This window comes from Callithrix jacchus, chromosome 12, assembly GCF_049354715.1.
Source record: "Callithrix jacchus isolate 240 chromosome 12, calJac240_pri, whole genome shotgun sequence".
Taxonomy (NCBI): domain Eukaryota; kingdom Metazoa; phylum Chordata; class Mammalia; order Primates; family Cebidae; genus Callithrix; species Callithrix jacchus.
In genome coordinates, this window is record NC_133513.1 from 31,173,540 (window position 1) to 31,194,729 (window position 21,190).

A 21,190-nucleotide genomic window follows, 5' to 3' on the forward strand; every position below is an offset into this window, starting at 1 on the left:
TGACTGGGTTTTCTAAATATAAAATTATGTCATCTGCAAACAGAGACAATTTGACTTCCTCTCTTTCTATTTGAATACCCATTATTTCTTTCTCTTGCCTAATTGTCCTGGCCAGAACTTCCAATAATATATGTTGAATAGGAGTGGTGAGAGAGGGCATCCTTGTGTTGTACCAGTTTTCAAAGGGAATACTTCCAGCTTTTGCTCATTCAATACAATATTTGCTATGTTTTTGTCATAAACAGCTCTTATTATTTGAGATATGTTCCATCAGTACCTAGTTTATTGAGAGTTTTTAACATGAAGGGAAGCTGAATTTTATCAGAGGCCTTTTCTATATCTATTGAGATAATTGTGTGTTTTTTGTCTTTGGTTCTGTTTATATAATGGATTACCATTATTGATTGCATATGTTGAACCAGACTCGCATCCCAGGGATGAAGCTGACTTGGTCATGGTGGATACCATGTGTTTTTTGATGTGCTGCTGGAGTCAGTTTGCCAGTATTTTATTGAGGGTTTTCGCATCAATGTGCATCAGGGATATTAGTCTGAAGTTTTCTTTTTGTGTTCTCTCTTCCTGGTTTTGGTCTCAGGATGATGCTGGCTTCATAAAATGAATTAGAAAAGAGTCCTTCCTTTTCAATTGTTTGAATAGTTTCAGAAGGAATGGTACCAGCTCCTTATTGTACTGGTAGAATTTGGCTGTGAATCCATTTGGTCCTGGGCTTGCTTTAGTTGGTAGGCTATTAATTACTGCCTCAATTTCAGAACTTGTTACTGGTCTATTTAGGGATTTGACTTCTTCCTGGTTTAGTCTTGGGAGGGTGTATGTGTCCAGGAATTTATCTGTTTCTTCTGGATTTTCAGAGGTGCTTATACTATTCTCTGGAGATAGTTTGTATTTCTGTGGGGTCAGTGGTGATATCCCCTTTATCATTTTTTATTGTGTTTATTTGATTCTTCTCTTTTTTCTTCTTTGCTAGTCTAGGTAGCAGTCAAATCTATTTTGTTAACTTTTAAAAAAAAAACTAGCTCCTGGATTTATTTATTTTTTGGAGGGTTTTTCATGTCTCTATCTACTTCAAGTCTGCTCTGATCTTGGTTATTTCTTGTCTTCTGCTAGCTTTTGGATTAGTTTGCTCTTCCCTGTCTAGCTCTTTTAATTGTAATGTTAGGGTGTTGATTTAAGATCTTTCTAGCTTTCTTATGTGGGCATTTAGTGCCACAAATTTTCCTCTTAACACTGCTTTAGCTGTGTCCCAGAGATTTTGGTTCATTGTCTCTGTTCTCATTGGATTTCTGCCTTAATTTCTTTATTTACCCAGGAGTCCTTCAGGAGCACACTTAAGTTTCTATGTAATTGCATGGTTTTGAGTGAGTTTCTTAATCCTGAGTTCTAATTTGATTGCACTGTGGTCTGAGAGACTGTTGGTTATGATTTCAGTTCTTTTGCATTTGCTGAAGAGTGTTATACTTCCAATTATGTGGTTGATTTTAGAATAAATGCCATGTGGCACTGAGAATAATGTATTTTCTGTTGGAGTGGAGAGTTCTGTAGATGTCTATTAGGTCCACTTCATCCAGATTTGAGTTCAAGTACCAAATATCCTTGTTAATTTTCTGTCTCATTGACCTATCTAATATTGACAGTGGAGTGTTAAAGTCTCCCACTGTTACTGTGTAGGAGTCTAAGTCTCTTTGTAAGCCTCTAAGAACTTTTTTTTATGAATCTGGGTGCTCCTGTCTTGGGTGTAGATATATTTAGAATAGTTAACTCTTCTTGTTGAATTGTTCCCTTTACCATTATGTAATGTTCTTCTTTGCCTTTTTTGATATTTGTTGGTTTAAAGTCTATTTTGTCATAGACCAGGATTGCGACCCTGGATTTTTGTTGTTGTTGTTGCTTTTCATTTGCTTGGTAAATTTTCCTCCATCCCTTTATTTTGAGCCTATATGTAGTGACTTTGCACGTGAGAATGGCCTCCTGAATACAGCATACCAATGGGTTTTGACTCTTTATCCAGTTTGCCAGTCTGTGTCTTTTAATTGAGACATTTAGCCCATTTATGTTTAAGGTAAGTATTGTTATGTGTAAATTTGTTCCTGTCATCATGATGCCATTTGGCTGTTTTATGCATTAATTGATGCAGTTTCTTCATAGTGTCACTGGTCTTTATATTTTGGTATGTTTTTCCAGTGACTGGTACCAGTTTTTCCTTTCCATATTTAGTGCTTCTTTTAGGAGCTTTTGCAAGGCAGCCCTGGTGGTAACAAAATCCCTCAGCATTTACTTGTCTGGAAGGGATTTTATTTCTCCTTTACTTATGAAGCTTAGTTTGGCCAGATATGAAATTCTGGGTTGAAAATTCTTTTCTTTAATAATGTTGAATATTGTTCCCAAATCGTTTCTGGCTATAGAGTTTCTGCTGAGAGGTCTACCGTTAGTCTGATAGACTTCCCATTTTAGGTGACCTGGCCTTCCTCTCTGGTTGTCCTTAACGTCGTTTCCTTCATTTCGACCTTGGAGAATCTGATGATTGTGTGTCTTGGGGCTGATGTTCTCATGGTGTATCTTGGTGGGGGGTCTCTATATTTTTTGAATTTGCATGTTGGCCTGACTTCTAGGTTAGGGAAGTTCTCCTGGATAATATCCTGAAATGTGTTTTCCAGCTTGTTTCCATTCTCCCCATCTCCTTTAGGTACTCCAGTCAATTGTAGGTTTCGTCTTTTTGTGAAGTCACATCTTTCTTGGAGGCTTTGTTCATTCCTTTTTATTCTTTTTTCTCTAATCTTGTCTGCATGCCTTATTTCAACAAGGTGGTCTTCAAATGCTGATATCCTTTCTTCTACTTGGTTGGTTTGGCGACTGATACTTGTGTATGCTTCATGAAATTCTCATGCTGTATTTTTCAGCTCCATTAGATCATTTATGTTCCCTTCTAAACTGTTTATTGTAGTTGGCAGCTCCTCTAACCTTTTATCAAGGTTCTTAGCTTTTTTGCATCGGATTAGAACATGCTCCTTTACTTCAGCATAGTTTTTTTATTACCCATCTTCTGAAGCCTACTTCTGTCAATTCTTCTCCATCCAGTTCTGTGTCCTTGACAGAGAGTTGTTGCAATCATTTCGTGAAGTGGCACTCTGGCTTTTTGGGTTTTCAGCATTTTTTTGTTGTTGTTGATTCTTTCTCATCTCTGTTTGTCTAGTTTTGATCTTTAAGGATGCTGTCCCTTAAATGAAATTTTGTGGAGGTTTGTTGTTGATGCTGCTGTTGTTGGTTTTTGTTTGTTTTTCTTTCAATGGTCAGATCCTACTTTTATAGGGCTGCTGCAGTTTCAAGCCCTATTCATCTGATTCACTCTCACACCTGGAGATGTTACTCAGGGAGGCTGGAGTACAGAAAAGATGGGTGCCTGCTCCTTCTACTGGGCTCGGGGGGCACCATTCTGATGCCAGTAAGATTGTTCCTATATAGGGTGTCTAACAGCCCTGTTGGAGGGTTTTACCCAGTTGAATGGCACATGGAACAGGACCTGTTTAACAAAACACTTTGTCCCTTGGTGGAAGGAATGTGCTTTGCTGAGGGGAAACTCACTTGTCTGGGCTGCCTGGATTCCTCAGAACTACCAGGAGGAAAGGCTAAGTCTGCTGGTCTGCAGATACTGCTGTCACCCCTCTCCATAGAGGCTCAGGCCCGGGGAGATTCAGGTTCTGTCCGTGAACCTCTGGCTGGAGTTGCTGGAGTTCCTGCAGGGAAGCCCAACCCAATGAGGAAAGATAGGTCAAGGTCAGGCCTGAAGAGGCACTCTGGCTGAAGTCTGCCACAGCCAGTGTGTTGGGCTGTCGGGGCACATCTTGGGACCAAGCCATGCAGTGGACCTGACTCCAGAAGGGGAAAAACGCAGCCTTGAGCTATAGAGGTGGATGCTGCCTTCCCTCACCCAGGGAGCTTAGCATGTTAGGCAGCTGTGAGTCCCGGTGCTGGCTGCTGCCCCTCCACCAAGAAGCTCAGGTGGCTTAGATGGCAGGCAGCTGCAGCTGTGGTTCTGTTGCCCCTCCCTGCAGGTGCTCCATAGGCTTAAGCAGATTCCAGCTGAGAGGCTGCACTAATGTATGGAAATCAATAAATGCAATTTATTTATTTATTAAAATGCCCCAGGGGCATGAGTTTAAAAGTGGGATTTTCCAATCCATGGTTGCGCAGTTCTGTGGAAAAAGCATGGTTTTCCGGGCTGGGTAGCATGCTTAGTCACCACCTCCTTGGGTTGGTGGGAGGGGGATCTCCTGCCCCGTGTAGCTCTCAGGTGGGCTGCCACACCACACTGTTACTACTTCTTCTCTGTGGATCATGCCAGCCTCCTAGTCAATTCTGATGGGAGAACCTGGATAACTTGGTTGTCGGTGAAGGATTCACACACTTATTATGGTTCTTTTTGATGGGAATCTCTGAACACTGCTGTTTCTAGTCAGCCATCTTTGCCCTGCCCCTGTGTATCTGTTTTGGTGCCAGTACCATGCTGTTTTGATGACTGTAGGCTTATAATATAGTTTGAAATTGGGTAATGTGAAGCTTTTGGCTTTGTTCTTTTTGTTTAGAATTGCTCTGGCTATTTGAACTCTTACTTAGTTCCATATGAATTTTAGAATAGTTGTTTTCTAATACTGTGAAAAATGACATTGGTAGTTTGATAGGAATAGTATTGAATCTCTAGATTGCTTTGGGCCATATGACTGTTTTAATGATGTTGATTCTTCTATGAGTATGGATTGCTTTTCCAGTTGTTTGTGTTGTCTGTAATTTTTTGCAACAGTGTTTTATACTTCTTCTTGTAGAGATCTTTAATTTCATTGGTTAGATCTATTCCTAGGTATTTGGTTTTTTCTTTGTGTGCATGGGTATTATAAATGGAAGTATGTTCTTGATTTGGCTCTCAGCTTGAATGTTATTGGTATTTAGAAATGCTACAGATTTTTGTACTTTGATTTTGTACCTTGAAACTTTATTGGAGTTCCTTATCAGTTTTAGGAGCCCTTTTGGCACAGTCTTTCCAAGTGTAGAATCATATCAATAGAGATGATATTACTTTCTTTTTTTCCTCTTTGGATGCCCTTTATTTCATTCTCTTGGCTGATTTGTCTGGCTAGTACTTCAATTACTATATTGAATAGAAGTGGTAAGAGTGGGCATTCTTGTCTTGTTCTTATTTTTAAGGGGAATGCCTCTAGCTTTTGCCTGGTCAGTATGTTAACTGTGGGTTTTTCATAGATAACTCTGATTATTTCAATACTATTTCTATCAAACTAAGAATGTCACTTTCACAGAATTAGAAAAAAAAATGGAACTAAGTAAGAGCCCAAATAGCCAAAGATAGCTCTCATTATTTTGAGGTCTTCAGTGGTTAGTTCACTGAGGGTTTTTAAAAAATCATAAAGGGATGTTAAGTTTTATCAAAAGCTTATCTCATATCTATTAAAATGGTGATTTATATTTATTTTTATTTTTGGAGATACAGAATCCTGCTCTATTCCCCAGGCTGGAGTGCTCACTGCAACCTCCACCTCCTGGGTTCAAGAGATTCTCATGCCTCAGCCTCTTGAGTACCTGTGACTACAGGCATGTGCCACCAACACCAAGTTAATTTTTGTATTTTTAGTAGAGACAGGGTTTCACCATGTTGGCCAAGCTGGTCTCAAAATCCTGGCCTCAGGTGATCTGCCAACCGTGGCCTTCCAAAGTGCTGAGATTACAGGTGTGAGACACTGTGCTCAGCTTTTAAAATATTAATTCTATGTGGTGAATTGTATTTATTGATTTCCATACATTAGTGCAACCTTACTTTCCAGGAATAAAGCCTACTTGATTGTGGTAAATTAACTTCGGGTGTGCTGCTGGATTTTGTTTTCTGTTATTTTGTTGAGGATTTTTGTGTCCATGTTCATCAGAGATATTGTCCTGTAGTTTTCTTTGTTCATTGTGTCTTTGCCAGATTTTGGTAACAGAATGATGTTGGCCTCATAGAAAGAGAGGAGAGGATTCCCTTTTCCTTATTTTTTGGAATTGTTTCAGTAGAATTGATACCAGCTCTTCTTTATACTTCTGGTATAATTCAACTGTGAATCCATCTTGTCCAGGGCTTTTTTATGGTTGGTAGGTTTACTGATTCAATATCAGAACTTGATACTGGTTTGTTCAGGGTTTCCCTTTCTTCCTTATTCAATCTTTGGAGATTGTGTGTTTCTAGGAATTTATCCATTTCCTCTAGATTTTTTACATTATGTGCATATGAAAGATGTGTGTGTTTTGTGGTTGGTGGGTGGTGGAGTTCCGTAGATGGCTGTTAGGTCTAATTGGTCTGTTCTGTAGATGCCTATTAGGTCTAGTTGGCCATGTGGAATTGATGTCCAAAATTTCTTTGTTAATTTTCAACCTCAATGATGTAATGATGTCCATGGGGTGTTGAAGTACCCCACTGTTACTATGTTGCTAATTTTCTTCTCAGGTCTAGAAGTACTTGTTTTATGAATCTTGGTGCTCCAAAGTTTGGTGGGTAGGTGTTTAGCATATTTAAGTATTCTTGTTAAATTGAACCCTTTATCAGTATGTAGTATATCCTTGTCATTTTGTATGGTTTTTGTCTTAATGTCCTCATTTTTTAAACAAGAGAGAATGCCAGGTGCAGTTGCTGATGTTATTCCAGCACAATGAGAGTCTGAAGCTGTAGGATTCCTTGAGATCAGGAATCCTTGACAAGCCTAGGTGACTTAGCAAGATCCTGTCTGTAAAATAGTTTTAAAAGTTATTCTGATGTGATGGTGCCCTCCTGTAGTCATAGCCACTTGGGGAAGTGAGGTGGGATGATTTCTTTAGGCCAGGAATTCAAGGTTCCAGTAAGCTATGATTGCATTCTGGCCTGGTGACAGTGCAAGACCTTGTCTGTAAGACAAAGATATTTTGAATTATTTTGTAATTAGTTAATAGATTTCTATTTCTCTAGCTTCACTTGGATATTAATATGTTAGTTAATAGATTTCTACTTCTTTAGATTTACTTTCATTTTGGTCCTTTGATTGGGCCTTGTTTTTGGTTACTTTGATGCCTTGTGATTTTGTTGGCATTTTGATCAATTACTAGACAGCCACCTATTCCATCTTTTATGGAATGAATTTGTATGTTGGAAAACTGATACCCATTAGGCATTCTAGTCATTCTGGGAGATTCTTTGAACTGTTGTCAGGATGTATCTTTTCTGGACTGCGTGTGTGTATTTGCCTATTAAAAAGATTTGCATTTTTCTCTTAAGAGCCTTTAATCTCTCCCTTAGGTGAGTGTCTCTCTGTTGTTGTAACAAGCATTCATCTTTGTTCTCTGTTGACCTGACATGTCATTTCAACTTTATCACCATTTTCTTCAGCATCACACATTAAAGAAAGCAATGACCAGTGTTTAGATAGCCCCAGAACAACCCAGAACTTTGGACATATGTTTCACTTCTTTTTCTTTTTGAGGTAAAAACAGAATGGGAAAAGTTTTTTGTGTAACTGCATTGTGCTATGGTGCACAAATACAACAAACTTTCTTTGTTCTTAGTGCAACCATTCTTAGCTTTGAGTTCACCTAGGTGCTGTAAACTCAACTGGCTTTAGTTACTCTATTGTATTTAAGTTAACATATCAATTGAGAAAACAAAGGACCTCAAGTTTTTGATTCAACTATCATGGTGTTCTCAACTTGGTATAATTTCGTATATTAGATTTATAAAGGATTTTCGCCTAAACTTAGTTTTTGAAATTTTCAGAACCTTTGGTATCTTTCAGATGTGTTTTCTCATGATACTCAAGCCTTCTTGAGAAAGAAGCACATAGAAGCATCATTCCAAAAAGTGATGTTAGATGGATATGAGAGCTGTGGCCTTCAGAATTTACACTTAAGGAAAGAGTGTGAAAGTGATGGTAAGTGTGAAGGTCACAATGGCTGTTATAATGAACATACAAAATGTAGGACAACTACCTATAACAAAAACATCAGTGTACAAGAGGTGAAAAACATGAAAAAACTCAATCTATGTCAGTTGCTTTTTCTAAACCATGTGTTTCTGTAACTAAATGTCAACATCAATTTTTGAAACATACCTTTTCTTTGAAAGGAAATTTGGAAAATCTGAATAGTGGCTTAGTTCATGTTTCAAATAATCATATGAATCAATGAAAATATAGAACCGGAGTAAATTTTCAGTCAAATATTTTTGAAAAGGAGAGATTTAAAAATGAAGAGGTGATTTCTAAATATGATCAATTTGATTGGTCCTTTGTTAAAAGTTTGTTTCACCAACAAATAATACCTTGTTCTGCCTGTGATCAATATAGAAAGGTCTTCATTCATTCATTATTGCTTAATCAATGTCAGGGAATAGATAATTTGGGAAAACATCACACATATAATAAAACTTTGACAGCCTTTAAACAGGACTCTACCATGAATAGTTACCATAATATTTGTATTGCAGAGAATAATCAGTACAATAAATCTGATACAACAGTAGGCCAAGGCATAAGCCCTAGAAGACATCAGAAAACTCATTTCCTACAGAACCATTACAAATGTGAAAAATGTGGGAAAGTCTTTCATGAAGGTACTAACCATATCCATCAGAGTATCCATGTTCAGGAGAAGTCTGCCAAATGTCATAAGTGTGTAGAAACTTTTATCCAGTCATCAAAACATACTCAGCCTCAGCGAATCCACATTGGAGAAAAGTCACACAAATATAATAATGGTGAGAAAATCCTTAGTAAATTTTCAAGTCTAAGAAAACATAAGATAATCCATGATGAAGAGAAACCTTACAGATGTAAAGAATGTAGCAAAGCCTTTAACCATAGTTCACACCTTACTCAGCATCAAAGAATTCATACTGGAGAGAAACCCTACAAATGTAAAGAATGTGGCAAAGCTTTCAGTTCTAGTTCATATTTTACGAGACATCAGCGAATTCACACTGGAGAAAAACTCTACAAATGTAAAGCATGTAGCAAATGTTTTACTCATTCTTCAAATCTTCTTGTGCATCAGAGAATTCATACTGGAGAGAAACCTTACAAATGTAAAGAATGTGGTAAATCATTTAAAGAGTCTTCAGCCCTTGCTCAACACAAGAGAATTCATACTGGAGAGAAACCCTATAAATGTAAAGAATGCAGCAAAGCCTTTAACTGTAGGTCTTATCTAACTAAACATCAGAGAATTCATACAGGAGAAAAACGTTACAAATGTAAATCATGTAGCAAATCTTTTTCCCGTTCCTCAAGTCTTGTTGTCCACCAGAGAATTCATACTGGAGAAAAACCATATAAATGCAAGGAATGTGGCAAAGCCTTTAATTGCAGTTCACGCCTTACTCAACATCAAAGAATTCACACTGGAGAGAAACCCTACATATGTAAAGAATGTGGTAAAGCCTTTAACTGTAGTTCATCACTTACTAAACATCAGAGAATTCATACTGGAGTGAAACTTTACAAATGTAAAGCATGTGGCAAATCTTTTTCTCGTTCCTCACGTCTTATTGCGCATCAGATAATTCATACTGGAATGAAACCATATATATGTAAGGATTGTGGCATCTCCTTTAACCGGTCTTCAAACCTTAGACGACATCACATGATTCATACTGGAGAGAAACCTTACAAATGTAAAAAATGTGGCAAATTATTTAATCGATGCTCAACTCTTATTCGACATAAGAGAATTCATACTAGAGAATCTCTGTAGTTGTAATAAATGCGGAAAGAGTTTTATCTAAAATTGAGAACTTAAGAATCACCATAGATTTTATAGAAAAACAGACTTACAGATTAAATTATTATGCAGTCAGCACATTATTTGTATTGAAAACATTTAAGATTTGTGTAAAGCAAATAATAATTCAGTTCTCAAATTAGTTGTTATACCTTAATGTCTAGTGTTTATATAAAAACATATACTCTATTTTTTCTGCATCAGAGCTATGAGAGGTCCTTCTATGGTAGATGAACATCATTGACATCAGTTTATTTTCATGGAAGTTTAATGGCAAATGTAAAATGCGTGAAGAAAATCTAAAGGAAGATGCTCTTTGTGTTTGAATTATAAAAATAATAATGTGTGTAAGCATAAGTACGTATTTAGGGCATTATTAAGTGGAATATCCTGAAATTATTTATTACATCAGTTGTTCCTTAAGTAGAAAAAACTGATCAGTTATTTAAAATACTGACATACCTCTGTCGTACAATATAGTAGTAATTTTGAATATTATTTGACATGTTAAAAATAAAAATGTCTTCACAGATATCAGAGAAAAGTGAAAACTCATATCTGAAAGATCATAAATATACTTAATATAAATTTTTCAGAGGACTTAAATTTCCAATAATATTGATAATATTCGCATAGTAACTATATTGTATTCTTTCTGTTACTGTATTATATTCCTGCTTTTTGTAGCTACTGGTATACTGTGACAGTTATAATAAAGATTATATGGGAGTATACTTAAAATCCCTACTTTTAAAATCCTGAATCACTGTATGAAATTTTATTAAATATTTTTCTTTGCACATACCCTTTTTCAGTTCCATTGAATGTGTAGAGATTTTTATTGACCTTAACTTGCATTGAATGGAATATACAGATGTATCAAGATAGAAAAAGATGTTACACAGGCAGAAATGCATATGTGTGTACCTGTCTTCAAAATGGAAAAGAAAATCACGTATCACAACAGGAAATTTGAGAACTGTTGATTTACTACCAAACTAGAAACCTCACAGATTCTCAAAGCAAAGTTAGTTTCTCTGTTGTACACTGAATTTTTCCCTCATAAATCTAATGTCTTCTGGGTTCAGACCATCCCATACAAATCCTTTTTTTTTTTTACCTATGATTTATGTAAGAATAATTATATGATTTTCTTATAATTGTTGGCCAGGTACAGTGGCTCATGCCAGTAATGTCAGCATTTTGGGAGGCTGAGTGGGTAGATTACCTGAGGTCAGGAGTCTGAGACCAGCCTAGCCAACATGGTGAAACCTCATCTCTCTACTAAAAGTTCAAAAAGTAGCTGGGCCTGGTGGTGCACATCTGTAATCCCAGCTACTAAGGAGGCTGATGGAGGAGAATTGATTGAATTTGGGAGGCAGAAGTTGCAGTGAGCCAGGATCATGCCACTGCACTCCAGTCTGAGTGATAGAGTGAGACGCCATCTCAAAACAAAAACAAAAACAAAATTAATGGTGCTTAGATATTAATCTGAAGACATAAGTAACTCTACATTGATCTATTTAGTTACAATACAAAATTCTTACCATTTAGTTGCAGTAAAAGTAGTGTGAAAGATGAATAAAAAATCTTGAAAACAGCCAGGACAAAGCAACAAATTACATAAATGGAGAAATAATATAAGTGCAGTTTTAATATGTCATAAAAAGTAATAGTTGTAAATGACGATGGAATTACATTTTTTAAGCTCAGATAGGAAAATCTAGTATTAATACAAGAGTCTGTATTCAGCAGAATTCTTTAAAAAATGAAATCAAGCCACAGTGAGATATCACACACTTGTGAAAATGGGAAAAAAATTAAAATAATGTGAATACCAAGTGCTCATTAGGATTTGGAGCAACTCAAATTAGGAATACAAGATGACATAGTAACTTTGGTAAATGGTTTAACCATTTTTTAATAAAGTTAGTCATAAACTTATTATCTGAACCAGATGTCCCAGCCCTAGGCATTTATTATACAAAACTGAAAACTAGTGATTAACACCTGTTTGTGGATATTTGTTGCCACTATATTCATATTTGCCAAATGCTGGAAATAAATCTTATGTCCCTCAGTAGGTGAATGGATAATAAACAGTGATATGTCTATATAAAAGAATTGTGTTGTTAATAAAAAGGAACAAACTATTGATCTCCACTACTACATGTATGAATCTGAAATACATTTCTCTAAATTAAGACTATTGATTAACAAGGCTATATATTATATGACATTGCATAAAAGATTAGAGGGATGGGAAATTATTATTGGTTGCCAAAGAATGGGAGAAAAATAGGCATTGATTACAAAGGGGCAACGACAAGAAGAAATTTGGAGGATGATTAAACAGTTTAGTGTGGTACTGTGGAAGTAGGTATGTGATTACACAATTGTCAAAACCCAATGAACTGTATACCACAAAGAGTAAATTTTACTTACTGTAAATTAAAAAAAATTAACCAGGACGCTTACAAATGCTAACACATGAATCTCATTGTATTACAAATTATCTGTCATCTGGCCAGGCATGGTGGCTCACACCTGTAATCTCAGCACTTTGGAAAGCTGAGGTGGGAGGATTGTTTGAGGTCAGGAGTTTGAGACCAGCCTGGCCAACATGGTGACACATTGTCTCTACTGAAAATACAAAAATTAGCTGGGTGTAGTGGTGCACACCTGTAACCCCAGCTACTCAGGAGGCTAAAGCAGGAGAATTGCTTGAACCCAGGAGATGAAGGTTGCAGTGAGCCAAGTTTGTACCACTGTGCTCCAGCCTGGGCGACAGAATGAGACTTTGTCTAAAAACAAACAGACAAGTTATCTGTCATCTACCTATAGACATAACCCTTCTGAAGAGGATGGGGATAAAAGTTCCAGATCTAAGTCACTTTGAAAACTATTTTTATTTAATGCTGTAAGACTACACAAACATTGTATTATACTGAGTAATATTTTATTTACCCACAAGGATATGAATTAGCTATTTTGAAACTGTTTTACATGATTATATAATATATGGAGGCTGTTTTTGGTGTAGTTCACAAAAGTTAAAGGGTGAATGCTAGAATGAATCTTGTGATCCTAGCCTAAAGTTGGAAGCATCAGAATGAACCCATGTCTAATATATCTGAATGGATGGATTGATGGATGGATGGTTGGGTGGGTGGGTGGGTAGGTAGGTAGGTAGATAAATAGAAAGATAGATGATAGATAGATAGATAGATAGATAGATAGATAGATAGATAGATGAACCCATGTCTAACATATCTGGATGCATGGATGGATGGATGGATAGATAGATACATAGATGATAGATAGATAGAATATTCAGAGATAGATAAGAGTTCTAAACTCAAGTGCCAAGAAGCAGTGACATCTAGTATCAATGAATGTACTAGGTCTACTATCTCAGTTTCTAAACACCATTCATTAAAAGGAACCAAGGCTACATGTAAAAATGGATAATTGTAGGGCTGACATTGGAAAATACAAGTTGAGCTAGAGTATCTTTTAAAGCCACAAAGAAAAAGTGCTAAATAAAATTGATGGGACTTGTCAAAGGGAGTCAACCTGAAAGACCTCCCAGTGGTCCAAACTGTAACAATATGGGCAATAAATAATGATAGCTTTGGATTATGGCCCAGAGAATAAAGTAATATTCACACATCTCTACTGACATAAAAGAGATTAAATACATAAGGAAAGGAGGAAGAAAATCTTACAGTATTCAAACTACAAATCAATGTAGTCGCATAATGCAAAATAAATCAACACTAGAACATCACAGTAATAATTACTGTAGGCAAGATTCCCTGAGGAATTCAAACATTTCAGGAAAAACTTAAACACTAAAGAGTGTTTTGGGCCAGTTGTGATGGGGCATGCCTGTAATCCCAGCACTTTGGGAGGCTGAGGCAGGTGAGTCACCTGAGGTCGGGAGTTTGAGACCAGCCTGGCCAACATGGTGAAACCCCATCTCTACTAAAAATACAAAAATTAGCTAGGTATGGCAGCAGGTGCCTGTAATCCCAGCTAGTTGGGAGGCTGAGGCAGGAGAATCGCTTGAACCTGTGAGGTGAAGGTTGCCGTGAGCTGAGATCATGCCATTACACTCCAGCTCAGGTGACAAGAGCAGAACTCTGCATAAAAAAAAAAAAGAAAAGTGTATTTGTGTATTTTAAGTATCTACTGTCTAATATTAATACCTTTTTTCTTAATTTCTTAGACTTGTGACTATTTGAAACAAATTATTGTATTGTAGGATTTATAATTTGTAGTTGTAAAATTTGTAACACATGGAATAGGAAGATAAATGGAACTGTTCTGTAGCAAAGTTTTCATGTTGTATATTTAAGACAGTATAGTATTAACTCTAAAGGTAGATTTGGTTGGTAGGTTAAAGATTCATATTTTATTCCCTGCAGCAACCACTAAAAGATGCAAAGAAGTATAACATAAATGCTAAGAAAGGAATCAAATATAAAATATATATTTGCACAAGAATATATATCTTTTAGTTATAATAGCCCAAACAAGAAACAACCGAAATGTCCATCAGTAAGAAAATGAACTAATTGTATAGCATTTAGAACAAAATATAGCTCAGGAATACAAAAAAACAAGCACACATCCTGGATAAAATTCATAAAACTGCTCAATGAGAGAAAAGTTGAATGTAAAATTGTACTTTATACATTTGTATATTTTATTATTTCAGGCAAAATAATCCTATGATGAAAGAAATCAACACAGAGATAATCTCTGCTTGAGAAAAAAAATTACCTGGGACAAAAGACAAGTATATTTTCTGAGGATGATAAAAGTATTGCTTTGAAAAGGGGTGAAGTTTATATGGGTCTATTTGTCTAAAATTCCATTTAAGATTTATGCCTTGCAATGTATGTACATCTTCAGAAAAAGCAGGTGGGGGTAGGGAAAGGGTTGAAGTATAGATGAAGCAGAAGTGGTATATGTTTAGTAGCTGAAGTTGGGTGACAGATCTATATCCCATTTTATTTTTATGTGTTAATAGCATTTGTATAAATGTACAATATTCATTTGCAGTGTTTTCTCAGGATCTTGTTTACCTTTGGACAGGGAGGGAGAGAGAAAGTTATTTTCTGGGCAGGAGTAAAGCTGGTTCCACTCCTCAGTAATGTAAAGTCTCTGTTATAATCCATAAAGTTTCACATGCATGTTTCTGTATGCATGTTGTATAGCAATAAAAAAGTTAAATATCACATATTTGCACAATAATCCTAACTCACTATCTCAGAATATTGTCAGTGTTTTCTTTTGTCATGAAGTGGAACACAATCTCTTATGGCATTATCAGATGGGTTTGAATATTCTAAAGTATCTATTAATGTCCTGATCTTTTGGACACCTCTTGGGTCTTTCCATTTTTGCCTTAATTTGGTAAGTGGCATGGTTTTGATTTTTTGAGATGAAACTTTTCCCAGCAAAGTCTTTTCCCCACAGTGATGCTCTGAAGGCCAGGACACCTAGCACAGGACCCTGGGCACAGTCTGCACTCGGTACATGTGGAGCATGTTGATCAGCAACAAAAGGAGTAGCAAAGGTCAGTTCCTGTGCAAGATGAGTAGATTTAATAAAGGTATGACTGAAAGGCTGCAACTCAGGGGTAAACATTTTATATTCATTCAAGAGACTATTTGCAACTAGTACACCAAAAACATTTGGCTTAAAGCAGTACTTTGGGGGCTTGGCTACACTGTGTAATCCCCTGGAGAACTATAAATAATACAGATGTCGGCCCTACCCCAGGGATTTTGATTTTATTTGTCTGTTGTAATTTAGATTTTAGGAATTTAAAACCCCCACATGTGGCTCTAATGTGGAGTTAGGGGTGAGACCCACTGTTTCAGGGCAAGGGATGCATTAGTTGTGTGTGATTTCTATGTGTGCTGCAGGTATTTGCCCTATGACCACTCCTGCATTTGGAGTCTTGGAAATTGCAGCAGTAGGAAATGTCTATCGATCTATTTTTTATATTACTTGCTCTTAGAGTAAGAGGCTATTTCAGGCTAACTAATTTGATTTAGTATTTGTTGAAAGCATAAATAACTTGAACATACTAAAATGAAAAGAATTTGCAAATGTGAGAATTTGCAAAGATGTGGAGTTCTTACGTGTTTTCCAATTTCTCTGTTGATAAGAAATGAATAATGTTGGGCCTTTTTGTCTGAAGCACAGTTCTCAGACACTTTCTCAGATTATTTGAAGACCTTCCAAGTTGCTTCAGAAGCATTGTCCAAAGGAGATTATTCCCAATAGTGAAGAGCAATAGATGGATGAGAATGTGTTAGGAATCCTTCTTCTGTCACAGAAGTGGCACTCTCCAGAACCTCAAGGGCTCTTGTTGTTCATGGGTTTGGAGTCAGGCAGAGTTGACCCTGAGTCCCATCCAAGCCTCTTAATAGATTAGTTACTTGACTTGGAACAGTTGTGCAAGAAAAGACATAATGTTACTGATTGCAGGAATGGGAACAATTCATTCCTCTCTTTATCCATGCCCTTTGAAATGTGTGATTTTAGCTACTACCATGGAGAGAAAGATTCTGTTTATCCAATCCTTGGATCTCACAGGCTTTATTTGCTGTGGCCAATTCATACTTATTGTTCTAGTGCAACAATTAGGCATGTTTTGCTCCTCATTCTAGTCTTTAATTAAAATTAACTTATTTTATGAAATTTTATTTCTACTGTGTTTGGATATATTTATTCTGCTCATTATTCTAGTTCACTAGTCCTCTTATCATCTCTGTTTAATTTAGTGGTGAACCTGTACATTGTCTAGTAACTCAGTTATATATTATTTATATTCATTGGGCTGTTGTACAAATGTGGCTTTTAAACTTTAGTTTCATGTTCTTTCCACAAAAATAAATGCTGATTTTCTACTTTTCATTGTTTTCATTTAAACATTTTAAATATTCCAATGTGCAAAGCTGTTGCATATTTTTTCTTCTGACATTTCTTCTTTATTATGTCACTCGGTTTTTCCTTTGGTTCTCACTTTTGAGAGATACTATATCTGAGGTGTCTGTAGTCATATGATTTCCAGTATTTCTTCTATTTTCCCTGGGAACAAGATGAACACACACAGATTTGACATCCTTGTGATCAGCCAGTATCTGAAGGGAGCATTTTTTTCTTAGTTTGACTCTGGGTCATTCTCTTTATTTACTTCTGCTCCTGTCAAGTTCTTATACTTTCCTTTAACTCCATTCAGCAACTTAAAGGTTCTTGTTACTTTTTGAGGATTTTTTAGTTGTCTGTATTAAAATATTTAATAATATATAGGATTTTTCCTAAAAGCACAAGTATCCACAGTGTACACGAGTAAAATATTTCAGTAGACATTCTGCCACATACAGCAGCATCTTATGAGATCTCATATCTTCATTCAGAACATTCCTCTCAAATACGCCATGTGGTAATAGGAATTCTAAACTAGTTTTTTTTGATACTTAAAAATTTGTTTTTTGCACACTTCCGAAACTATATCCTTCATGCCACTGAACAGAACTGATCTAGATACAGCCAGAATTACTGTTTTTCGATAACATTAAGTTAATGTTGATAAAATGATTTACCTGAATTCAGGTCTTTTGGCTTTAATCACTCTGCTTCCTTTTTAGCATGTTTCTGAATTTACCAAAGAATCTATTTGGATTTTACACTTATTCTATAAATTAAAAGAGACAAGAAAAACATGTGTGGGTAGGTAGTACTTGTTGGTTATAATTTATGATTTCTAGTGTCATTCTAGTTGCTTAGAAAATAGTGACCTCTTGAATTTCTGCTATCAGAAATTCATGACATTCTGCTATAACATTTGTAACATTATTAGACCTACACTTCACCATTTATTTTTTTCTTACTTCTGGTATTGGAATATAATGTATATCTTCTCTTTACTGTGACAGATGTACCCATCAAACTTTAATAAAGTTATTTAGCATGTTTATGTTCATTTAGTTACTGTATACTAAAACATTTCATTTTTATCATGATCTTAATGTTACATGATTGTCAATGGGTCAGTTTGTTATTTTTCATGAATTTCTGTATTATACACATTTCCAGAATTAAGTCCATGTGTAAATGGCTTAGAATAATTCCTAACACATTGTAGGGGCTTCTAAGTACTAATCACTCTGCTTCATCACATTTCTATTTGTTCATACTATTCTTCATTTACTAAACTATTTTGTGTATGTTATTCACATTTCTTTTTCTTTTTTTTTTGTCAACAGATCTTTATTTTTTTTAATTTTTTGTTGCATTTTAGGTTTTGGGGTACATGTGCAGAACATGCAAGACAGTTGCATAGGTACACACATGGCAGTGTGTTTTGCTTCCTTTCTCCCCTTCACCCACATTTGGCATTTCTCCCCAGGCTATCCCTCCCCAGCTCCCCCCACACCCGCTGGCCCTAAGTAATTTTTTTTTGAGATGGAGTTTCACTATGTCATCCAGGGTGGAGTGCAGTGGCATAATCTTGGCTCACTGAAACCTCTGCTTCCTGGGACTCAAGTGATTCTCCTGTCTCAGCCTCCCAAGTAGCTGGGATTACAGGAGCATGCAATCATGCAGAGTTAATTTTTGTATTTTTAGTAAAGACAGGGTTCCACTATGGTGGTGAGGCTGGTCTCAAGTTACTGACCTCAAGCGATCTGCCTACCTCATCTTCCCAAAGTGTTGGGATCACAGGCATGAGCCACTGCACCTAGCCTATTTTTATTTTATTTATTTATTAAGTTTATTTTTTTATTGCATTTTAGGTTTTGGGGTACATGTGAAGAGCATGCAAGATAGTTGCATAGGCACACACATGGCAGTGTGATTTGCTGCCTTTCACATTTATTTTTCTATCCCTCTAAAAGTTTATTAAAAAGACGAGGTAGGTTAATGTGTCATATTGATAAAATTTAATGTCAAATGGCATGCTTCACTGTTTTCCTTTAGATGGAATAGCTTGTTAGACTCAATGAAGTTTTAGTCATATTCTCAATCCTACAACAGATGAAGCTTTGGGTCATTCACTGATCGTCCCCAAACTTTATTCACCTACATTATACTTCCTGAGTCTTTTATGCCAACTGCCTAGAAAAACTAGTTTAGGTTTGTGCCTCAAAGTTTCTCATGAGCTGTGGTCTCAACTATGGCTTAACTGGGTAAGGATAGGCTTCCAGAGCTCAAACTGATTAGTTGTGGCATCATTCAGTTTGGAATCAGGCCTAGGTTCCTTTGTTGTTCAGGATATTCCCTCCATTCTTTGTCACACAGGCCTGTAAGTAGAGAAGCTCAAATCACTGGCGCTTCCGTCTACATAGCAAAGTATATGCTACAAGGGGTGGGAAAAAGAAGGAAGGAATTAAGGTCACCAGAGAGAGAAAGTAAGAGGTAAATGACAATATTTTAGTAATTAAATCTTGGAAGGGACATTCCATATCTTCAGTTGTATTCTTTTGCTTAGAGGTGAGTCACTAACCACTTACTGGTTACACAAGGGTGTGTATACTGGGAAATGGGGATCTTTGTGAACCATCATATAGGCTGCTCAACACAGAGGCCAAGGGGAGACAAATGGACCTGATTCTAAATAGAATGAGAAGACCTTGGATGGTTTATTGCCTCAGAAAGACAATATCAAAATTTTATTTAATTTCAACTCCCTTATGCTGGATCTTGAGAAATGAGACTAGAAGGGGAAGCAACTTTCCCAACATGCAACTGATAAAACCCAGGCATGTTTGAATTGTCCCACCACATGTAATTTTTCCATCTCTGTATTTATACATTAGCTACGTGTGATACCAACTCATGACCCCTTGTATTAATTCACATGCCCCTGATGAATTCCCTTAGAATTAGGTAACTCCTAATGAGTTCTCTTAGAACTGGGTAACTAGCATGATCTCTGTTGTGCAGGTAGGGAGAGTGTGGATCCTCTGAGAAGCACAAAGACATATCTAGGATGACATAACAGGTAAATTTATTAAAAGGAGGTTCTGACCTAGCTCTCCTCAACCTGTAGTCCAGGTTTCACTGAGTCTTCTCAGAGGCTGGAGGAGAGGGGTCTGTGTTTGCATAATTGTGTGCAGGTAATAAAATAACATGGGGAAGGAAGATGAGTAGTCAGCATCCCAGAGAAGCCTTTGGGTAGGTCTTAGTAAGAGAATGATGAAAACTTGAAGAAGTGGCCTCACTTCCCTGGTGTAAGACCCCCAACAGAACTTAGAACATTGGTAACCAGGCACTCAGATTTCTGAAGACAGTCTCCTATCAAGCTTAGTTAGCCAGAGACTGTCAAGAGAGCAAGATGTTCTGCTGTATCCCAACTTTTCAAAGCTCTTGCTACAGTGAGAGGCTTTTCTAAAGATGCAGAATTTGGCTCAGCTCTCAATCTCTCAACCTCCATGCTTCAGGCCATTTGGCAAGAGGTATCCCAAAGTAACCACAGGGTAGTCCTTTCCATGCCAGTCCTCAAGGTTCCATCTGGACAACCTCATCCCCTCTCCTCATCACCATATATATGTGTAGGGGTGAGGAACAGAAGGTGAGGTGAGGCTTTTCCTGGGAAGGAGCAGGTTGTTAGGTGCTGGAACTCTACTGCATTCATACCCCAGGTCATGACTGGCAGGATAGGAAGATGAGTGTTGGGGATTAAGCTTGTTTACTCAGATTTGATTCTGAAACCTCAAGCTGTCATGTGGTTTTTGCCCTGGCTGGAAGTTCATGGAGATGCTCCTCTATTTCTGATCTAGAATGTATAATTTTAATCAGAGTATTTTCTTGTGGGAACAGCCAAGCAGTCCACTAAAACCTCTCAATCAATTTGCTGGGTACTCTATTTGCAGAATTCCATGCAGGAGATCAGTGAAGAGCTGTTTGATAGGTCTAACTCTTATCTCTTTGGGTCACTGCTGGGCAAGCATGAGAATGAGCACAGAAGGGTCAACACAGACAACAATGTGAGACTCCCCTGGGCTCTGTCCTATATTTTTGCCAATTTAGTGGCCGATAATCCCATTTCCAAAGGAATCTGGCCTCCATTAGTCCCCAGTGCACCTAACTTGGCTAGTTGCAAAGTCTCTGTCCACATACTTATAAAAATATCAGAGAAAACACTTTTTCATTGTTTTTACTTTACAATAGGCCATGAGTATCTTTGCATATTGTCACTGTGTTTATTGTTTTAACTTGCCCCAAGTATTCTATGTAGCAGTCAGCTCCACTGCTCTTCCAGACCTCCCACCGTTACTCTAAATTGGATTGTTTCTAGGGGAAAAGGAGGGGTTCAGGCTCTTCTAACATTTGTCTATAACTTTTGGTCTTATAAAACGTATTATCTTGC

At 36.8% G+C, this 21,190-nt stretch overlaps 1 protein-coding gene across 7 annotated transcripts in view; it reads left to right on the forward strand.

Moving 5' to 3' along the window:
• The window catches only part of LOC100395199 (KRAB domain-containing protein 5), a 90,217-nt gene that overhangs the window by 39,387 nt on the left and 29,640 nt on the right, over positions 1-21,190 (forward strand). For 3 of the 7 annotated variants that reach the window (XM_008987580.5, XM_008987583.5, XM_035267491.3), the window contains 2 exons: positions 7,818-7,952; positions 8,507-11,267. In XM_008987580.5, coding sequence (XP_008985828.4) covers positions 7,818-7,952; positions 8,507-9,771 — 1,400 coding nt within the window. In that variant the 3' untranslated portion in view covers positions 9,772-11,267. Of the gene's footprint in view, positions 1-7,798; positions 7,953-8,506; positions 11,268-15,285; positions 15,386-21,190 lie in introns of those variants that run through there. The other 4 variants (XR_616051.5, XM_078345200.1, XR_013524795.1 and 1 more) reach the window with 3 other exon arrangements.